The sequence below is a fragment of the Caloenas nicobarica genome, chromosome 1, assembly GCF_036013445.1.
Source record: "Caloenas nicobarica isolate bCalNic1 chromosome 1, bCalNic1.hap1, whole genome shotgun sequence".
NCBI classification, from domain to species: Eukaryota; Metazoa; Chordata; class Aves; order Columbiformes; family Columbidae; genus Caloenas; species Caloenas nicobarica.
The window spans coordinates 78,852,792-78,861,476 of NC_088245.1; the positions used below are offsets into that span (position 1 = coordinate 78,852,792).

The window sequence follows — 8,685 nt, forward strand, 5'->3', positions numbered from 1 at the left end:
TTTGCACTAAAATTTCCTTTTAATGAATCTGCATGCCACATGTAGCAAACTTCACACAAGGGTACTACAACATTGGGTAAATTCAAAGTAGTATTTTACAAAGCTTCAATTGTTCAGCACCTTGCTAATTGACACTACTTAGCTTTTCAGTAACAGCAAAATGAACCAGAGCATTCAATTAGCCACCACTTCCTACCTTGAACAGTGTTGAGACGGAGTGAACCCGGTACAAGTCCTTCAGGATAGTCTCACAGAGGTTAGCAACACTAAGGCCAATAGCCCAGTTTGTGTAGCCCTTAAGTTTGATTACCTCGTAGGCACTAGGGAAATAGTGAAATACATTTGCATTAAGATATCTTCAAGACACTGTGTGAATGCCAAGTCTTAAGATGAGTGAATGCTTCCCCATTGAAAGAAACATCTGAAACTCCTGTGCTACACTACAAGTTTTGGAATTAAAACAAAGTAAGAGTTATGTATTTCACCATTAAAGGATAAAGCATAAAATCTGCATTATCCCATATCTACAATAAAGAAGCCATATTTGTTGAAAAATAGCTTTCATCTATGAACAGTTCTTAGTGTTAAGTGGAAAAACCACCACCTACAAAGGAAAGAATTCTCTATTCAAGTCAGCAGCACAATTATTCCTAGGGCATGTGGCATAGCTATACATTGAGTCAAAATCATATACTACCTACACACAAATCCTAATTTTTAACCAACGTCTAGGTACACTTTGTACCAGTATAGTCCTTACTTCATAAGGGAGACAAGTGATTTAGTGACATATAGAGTTACCTCTACACAAATTTTCCTAAATCCATGAACAACCTTTTCCCCAAATCAACGCTGCTCACGGAAACCTACTACCTTTTTCTAAAGTCTTGTGCCCTCTGAACTAAGTTAACCATTTAAGAAGCTACCTGTGAGAAAACAAGTGCACACAGCTCTGTCGCTGCAGTACTGAAGTGTGTATGTTACACAGCAAGTTGTCTCACTCAGGATGATAAAGTTTACGACCTGAAATCCTGCATTTCTCTATTTAAACCACTAGTGGCACTTACTCATGCAATGCTCTAAATTCAAGGGCATGAATCTGCAGCAGAGTGAAACTGCAGTGTGCAGACTGGCTATTTTCAGCATCACATACATCCACCTTACTCACTGTACCTGTCAACCACTTTCTTGTGGACCTCCTTCCAGTTCTCGCTGTCTTTGTCAGTTCCCACGGCAGGATTCAGCTCCTTGAGAGAAACGCCTGCCACATTCATTCCGCTCCAGACAGCCACTGTAACAGAGACAACTTCAGGTTCAATGGCACTTGGTGATGACGACTCTTTTCCTATCTAACTGGAAACATAGTAGTAGTCAGAACCACAATAATGTTTGAGGCGGTTTTAAGCCTTCATTTAATTACGGTTAATTCTGAGAACTGGGGGGGTCAAATAGGAGACTATTTTAGCGTTGACACTTTAACAAGTCAATCGCTACACCTGAACAACAGAACTTTCAGTCCTTGAAGGGTGTAGACAGCTACTTTTGAAGTCAGAAACTTCAAACTCCAGCAAAAAGGCACATCTTAGATGTTCAGCCTTTTAATAAGTTTTACTCAAAAATTGCAGCAACTACATATTTGCTGTCCCAGTAATCAGTACTAGGATGAGCTTTCCAGAATTCTACTATTATATCCGTGAATAACAGGGTAGCAATACGTAAACTAAGAATATCAAGAGAGGAACTTGCACACCTCCCTTTGTATTGGAAGCTTGTAGGTGGCCACATTCCCTGCTCCTGTGAAGTAACTAGGAAGTTTCTTAGTTGCTTCCAAGCACAAGCAGCTGTAACACTGAAGCAAAATAAGCTCTGTGTATGCTCAGCCAATCTCTGCTTTCATATCAAGCTCAGCTGCATCTGTTTTTTCAGAATTTTGTAACACCCCTTAGGCCTCAACCTCCAACACTGTACTGCTTATTCCCAAGAAGGTCAGAACTGCTCCTTACCACTAGAATCACCATGTTCTCCCAGGATCCAGCCATGGCAGCTATCTGGGTGGATACCAAGTCTCTCAGACATCAGGTAGCGAAATCTGGCTGTGTCGAGATTGCAGCCGCTTCCAATCACACGGTGTTTTGGCAGGCCACTCAGCTTCCATGTGACATAGGTTAATATATCCACTGCAAAGAAGAACGTGCAGAGGAAATGAAACCATTCACATCACCCAAGAATGCTCCAACAATTACTTGGCTGTCATCTGTCAGAGGACTCAACACAGATGGGCTCATTGGTCACAGTAATTTCGGTCTGACTGCTTCAAATTTAGCACATATCTAGCTACTATTAAAAAAAAAATGAGGAAGGTCTTTGGAGATTGGGATCCTACCAGCTAAATCCCTAGAGCATCCAGAATTGGGACCAAACGCTTCATATAGCTAAAGTGTTCAAGCAGTTTCCTTAAGTCATGTTACCTTCTACTTCATCTTCACTGTAAGAGGTAAAGCAATTGAAAACAACACATGTTTTGAGATTTACATACTGTTTCTACTTGTTAACTACTTCAGCTTCATTTCCTAAAGAGATTTGTGCATTAAGCAGTTTCTGTACTAGTTAACTTTGCAGCATCAAAAGCCAGATAAGCTCTATGCTTTGGCTGCATGTGGCTCTAAAAATACAATTTTATTAAAAATCAAACCCAGGCTGGGGCAGAGAGAGAAGTACGTGAGCAGACAGAACAACTCCCATGCAAAGGAACAATAATAAAGAGGCTGCAATAATTAATTATGGCTCCAAAACTCTAAAAAGCCAGCCAGTTCTCAGGGGAGAATATATTTCTCTTTACAGATCTGAAACACATCGTTTGCTCTGTTAAGGCACCAAAAGCCCGTCACCACCTTCCAAAGGGCTCACAGTAACTTCCACTATCTAAGACTAGTGGACAAAATTGCACACATTGAGAAAACAAAGCATTATAAAAGTACTTCCGAAAAAGCAACATGCAATTCTCCTCCTGCAGCTGCTCTACCAGAGAGAAGTCTACAGTTTGAATTCAGCCCTGCTAGAACAGGAACAATTTCATCTTTGACTTGCATTTTTTGGTAAGCGTTTAAAATTCCTCTAAATTATTGTACTTGCACAGTCGCCACTTGCTCACTATACTAATATTCAGTAGTACTAATTGTACACCTAACTACTCAACCACCAGCCAAGTTGACAGCTTTATTTGCGCCATTTTGACTCTGCCAAGTTACCTTTAAAAAAAAAAAAATAGCACTGTCGCTTTGTTGCCAGTGTTCTATAGTATGGCTTTGCTCAGATGCTGAATCAGGCAAAGACAGCCCTACAGAGACATGCTACAGAGCACATCAGCATAAGCATCCAAATATCCAAGCTGTTCCATGCAATGAGATGCTTGCAGGGGAGCACACAAATGTGTGTCACCAGTTATGACAAAGTCTTTTGTGATCTAAGTGAACTATGTAGCACAGTTAGCCTTCCCTGCCACCACAAGCTTCAGCATGCAAATACTTTTTCCTGAAGATATAGCCAAGACTATAGGGCAACTTCTGCATTCCAAAAAATGGCCACATCACATCTAAACACAAGAGTCAGGATTTACAAACAACTTCAGAGCAAAGTAGATGTCTCCTTTAGAGGTAAAAGTTTTAAGGTACCCACCACCGCTTAAGCCAAGATATGTGAAGAAGTGAAATATTTACCACGAGGCATGCTTTTGTAATATGGACACCATAAGAAGTTCTGAATAAAGACAGCAGCAGAAAATACAGAACGTTTGCTAGCAGCTAGATGGCAGATGTCCACACAGACAAAGCTATTCGCTTTCAATATTCCATTGGTATTTGAGATTTCTAAACCAAAACACTAGTTCTCTAACAAATAGGAGTTGTAAATCAAAGACTGCCTTACCTGGATTGGAAACCACCAGGAAGATGCAGTTGGGGCTATGTTTCACAATCTGAGGAATGATCGATTTGAAGACATCCACATTCCTCTGAACCAGGTTGAGACGACTCTCCCCCTCTTGCTGACGAACTCCTGCAGTTACTACCACAATCTTGGAGTTGGCTGTGACAGCATAGTCTGCAACACAAGATAGGGAATGTTTTTAAAATAGACGCCACTCATTTCAATAGCATTGTGTTCATACAGCTATTATGGGTAGCTTCTCCACTGTGCATACATTCAAACCAAAATACATGGAGACATCAAGATTAAAGCCAGCACCATCTCTCACATTGTCCTGATATATCAAAATGTGGGTCTTAAGTGTACATTCAATCTCTCTGAATCTCATTTCCACTATCCGTAAAATAACATTCTGTCTACAAAGAGATGCTAGAGTTTCATTCAAACCAGTTAAGAGTCACTCCAATTTTTATGGTCTTCATCTGAACTCTCACCCCAGTTCATCAAATTTAGCCTTTCAATGCCAAATCCCTAGAGTTTTTTATTAAGCAACAAAGAACACTACTGTTATGCAAATTCAGAATACCAGGACTAAACTGAGGGTCACCTTTGCCTGCCACAATCTTGTGAGTGTGAAGGAACACGCTCCCATGCTGTAGATCCATCATTTCTCCTTTCAGTCTGTCTTCCATAACATCAACCAGAGCAAGCTCATCACAAAGACCCTGAAGAAAATAAAATTTTGAGTTTTCAATAGAGTACACAATTAATTAGTAGCAGTTAATTTGCATTTTAGCGCTACCACTGAGTTGAGCTCTGTCTTGAACTACTTCAGAGTTGTAACAAACTCCCTAAATATATCCAGCAAAAAATAGGCCTCATTTAAATATTTAAATACCTAATACAACACATAACTATCAAGGAAGTATTCTCCTCTAACATGACTTCAACCAATTCACTTCACCAACAAAACCCAGAATGGGAACAGACTGGTTTTCCTCAATACTAAAATAGTAGCAAGAGAAACAAATTCTTTACCCAATTCTTCAGTACTGGAAGGACTACAGTATATTTACTTTGCAGAACAGATTTAGCCATGTATTCCTGTTTTCCAGCAAGGTTAATTTGGGAGATAATGTGTCATATAGTCTCAGAACAGGAAAACAGTGAAATATGGGGTAGAAGAAAAAGGCCTTCTGCTATCACACAAACCTTTACTGCCTTTTGACAGAAGTGTTTACTACCCTTGTAAATTCTACTCCACTGAACAGCCTATCATTTAGTAAATTAATCAAATTACTACTTCTCTGTATTTTCCCAGGTATCTGCACCCCATTTGAAAGCAGTTCAGCCATTTTTATGCTATTGAAAATACTACTGCACGCAAGCTGCTTTGTTTGCTTTTATGAAAAAAGGTAAAACTCCTTTAGTTATATAGCTTTAAAAACTATTTGTTACTTTGACATCAGTACTTAGTTTCATTGGGGTTTTTTCTTGCTATTTTTTCCTTGCTTATAAGGCTCATGAATATCAGCAAGGGAAAAGCCTTATTGTTTTAATGATTAAAACTCCAGTACTTTAAAGCATGCATCCTCGAGGTAATAGGTAGAGGAAGGATCACCTCCAAATAAAAGGTAGTTGGTTTAGTAGAACATGCAAGACTTCCGATCTCCCTATGAGCTACTTATCATCTGCCCCTGCAAGCAGGTAGGGTATAATCTGTTCATGCCTCTTTACCAAAAAAAAAAAAATCTGCAACTCCCAATTGTCTTTTCAAAAACAGCATGAGAAGAATCAAATTTAACTCATTCATGATAGTCTCTGAGAACAAAGTACAAGAGTTCCTGATTGCATAATAAGCCTTTGCTTTGCTCGAAGACTGCAACATCAGATTTTCCAAAATAACCCAGAAACCAGTAACAGGAAAAGTCAAAATAACCACTAAGTCCAGCCCTGTATTTTTAGCAAATTTCCCACCATTTGCTAGGACAAACAGGCCATGCAGCAAATTACAGCAGGGGGAATATTAATGCCATGTCCTTGAGCCATACCTTTCCAAGGATGCTGATAGCAGAGGCCATCCCAACCTGTCCACTCCCCACAATAGATATCTTGTTGTTTGGGACTGTGATTCCTGCAGTAAGGGGGGTCATCAGCTTCTCCTTGACAGTAGCCATCGTGTTCTGCACAGACAAATAGATTCACTTGAAATCTGTGCTACTGTGAATCAAGACGCACATTCTGAAACTCAGGTCACCTACCATGGATGGAAACTTACTGATGGAAGGGCTGCAGTTGCTGCTGAGGACAGTTCACGGACTGCAGCACAGGGGGATGCTGCCCTTGCTCGCAGGGCTCCTTCCACCCCACCGGTTACTAGCCCGCCCACCCACACACCCCTCCTCGGCCACAGGGCTCTGCCTCCCACCCCTCCTGGCATTCGCTGGTGCCCAGCGAGGGGCTGAATGGGCGCAGAGATTATTTTGGGAGCACATAACTGAACACCCTTCCGTTCACAGCTTCCAGAGCCTCTCTGCAGAAGGCAGAAACACTTTCTGTGTTAATGGCTCTTTGGCATTCACCGTCTTTCCGAGCGCCCATCAGGCCTCCGGGCTGCGGAACTGGTAGTCAAGACACCAACCAGTTTGGGAGCAGTGAGCCTGCTGGGACTTCCCTGGCTCGTGCCTCGAAGCTCCCCTCGCTCACCCCATTGAACCCTGCACGCTGGCCCCAACCTTCCCCTTCCCGCACATCCCTCCCTCCCCCTCAAACCAGGAGGTCCGCCCCCACCGCGCCAGCCGCAGATGGGAAGGAGCCACCACATGGAGCACGAGGTCCCACATCGGGTTTTTGCGCAGGGCCGGGGGCAGAGCCAGGAGCCGCCATCCCAGCCCAACCCGCGGGAACCGCATCCCGGCTCCGGCCTGCGCATCCCACCGCTGCCGGGACCGACCTCCAACGCCTCCCACCCCAGACACCATCCGACCGCCACACAGGGATGCTCGGCCCTGGCAGATGGTGTCCAGCCCCAGGAAGACGAAGCCGCCTGGGGAAGGATGGGTTGGGCGACCCTCCAGCATCCGCCATGCCGCAGATGAGACCGCGCCAGCACCACTTTAAAATTCTACTGTGTAGGACCTTCAGACTGAGCCCCTGGAGAGTGAGTGGAGTTTTGTGCCTTGTCAAAAGTAGTAAGTACATCCACCGCTGTAAGTAACAGAATCAGAATATATCACACCTCTTTCGGCTAACCTATGGAACAGATTAACTGAAAATTTGGGTATACGATTTGCCTGTGTTGCTCAGCAGTGATTTGTTGAAATTCCTGCAGGAGCAATGCATGTGAAATATTAAATAAAGGGTAATTTTTTCCTAAAGCAGTCAAAAGAAAGCAGAGGCAAAATAATTAATGGTACACATTTAATTTCACTGGGGAAAAAAAAAATAAAAAAGAAAATCTTAAGTTCCTTGTCACACGTGATTCCCTCTTGAGAACAGGATGTTGGATTCCAGAGTCCTCCCAAGTAAGTCACTGGGCCAAATGTGACAAGGCAGAGAGTCTGGCCCTGCCTGAGACTATAGTTACTTCTTCTTTTCTGTTGTTGTGGTCAGTTTAACATTTTACGGATCACCACACTCTGTTTCACAGGCAGGGCTCCCTGCAGTACCCAGAGGATCACTTACCTGCTTGGCCAGATACCTCAGCCCCCCATGGATGTTCAGCAACAAGGACGATTGTGAGCAGCAGCGTGCTCTATTTATAGCCTCGGTGACTCCGAGCTCTGGCCATTTATGGTAGTGGTCCAGAAACATCTCTCAACTGAGGCATCTCATTGGTCAAAGGCCCTGTCAGTCAACCAAGGGGCGAGTGCATGACCATAGCAGCCCCTGAGTCTGGAAGTTTCTGTTGCTTTTGGGCGGGGGGAGTGGGGGAAGCGGGGAAGAGAGTGAGGTGGGAATAATGCTTCTGCCGCAGTGCACAGTGTGTCATTAGAGAAGTCTGAGATAACTCCACTACTTGCGTCTGTCCCATCATCTTCCCAAGCCACATGAAAGCAGACAGGATTTCCCTGCTGCTGCTTTTTTTTCAGAACAGCAATTAAACCTGCTTAGAAACAAGAAAGCTCACTTGAAAACCTCTATGAATGGGGCTCCTCCCCACAGCAAAACATTGATGGTCTGATGATGGCCATAGACCTAAGGCAGTATAGATCATAAAAAAATTTAACCTAGGAAGGGAAGGAGCCCACTAGGCCGCAAAAACATGGGACAGAGGCCTGGTGGCAAGAGAACAGAAGGCAAAAGGTGATGATCTTCTGTCACTGGGTCAGACCTTGGAGATCAGGTCATCAGCTGCAGGGTGGATATGCTCATTATTTCACATGGCTGTAATGGAGACAGAATAATTATTTGTCCAGTTTTGCAAAATACAGAGAGCTGAATTAATCTGCTGGAAATCATGCAGTGCTGATGCGCACACAGTGCTTGCAGATGCTGAGGTAAATGCTGGCCCACCTATACTTTAATTCTGTGCTTATTTATCTGGAATTGCCACTCAAAGAGAAAATACATGACACAATAAAGAAAAATTATCTTGGAGTGACACTTTGGGAGCTTCTTTTACCCCAGTTTCACTTGGAAGGAATGATTCCTTATTTTTGGCATTGGGCCTAGTTTCTGTTTACTTTTTGTTTAAAGATAATACAGATAACACATTCATAATAGTTAAGTGCTTTATAATGTAGGTAATAAAAAATAATT

General features: G+C 42.8%; 1 protein-coding gene across 2 annotated transcripts in view; it reads right to left on the reverse strand.

Annotated features, from left to right (window-relative positions):
• The window catches only part of LOC136003213 (L-lactate dehydrogenase B chain-like), a 38,395-nt gene extending 30,125 nt beyond the window's left edge, over positions 1 to 8,270 (reverse strand). The window contains exons 1-7 of one of the 2 annotated variants that reach the window (XR_010608043.1): positions 7,609 to 8,270; positions 5,976 to 6,107; positions 4,532 to 4,649; positions 3,925 to 4,098; positions 2,004 to 2,177; positions 1,174 to 1,291; positions 197 to 320 (exon numbers count right to left, since the gene is read on the reverse strand). Coding sequence is in view for 1 of the 2 variants with exons in the window: in XM_065658610.1 (XP_065514682.1) it covers positions 197 to 320; positions 1,174 to 1,291; positions 2,004 to 2,177; positions 3,925 to 4,098; positions 4,532 to 4,649; positions 5,976 to 6,107; positions 7,609 to 7,737 (969 nt within the window). In the remaining variant the exon portion in view is untranslated. The remainder of the gene's footprint in view (positions 1 to 196; positions 321 to 1,173; positions 1,292 to 2,003; positions 2,178 to 3,924; positions 4,099 to 4,531; positions 4,650 to 5,975; positions 6,108 to 7,608) is intronic. The other variant, XM_065658610.1, reaches the window with a different exon arrangement.
• Between the last annotated feature and the right edge of the window lie 415 nt (positions 8,271 to 8,685).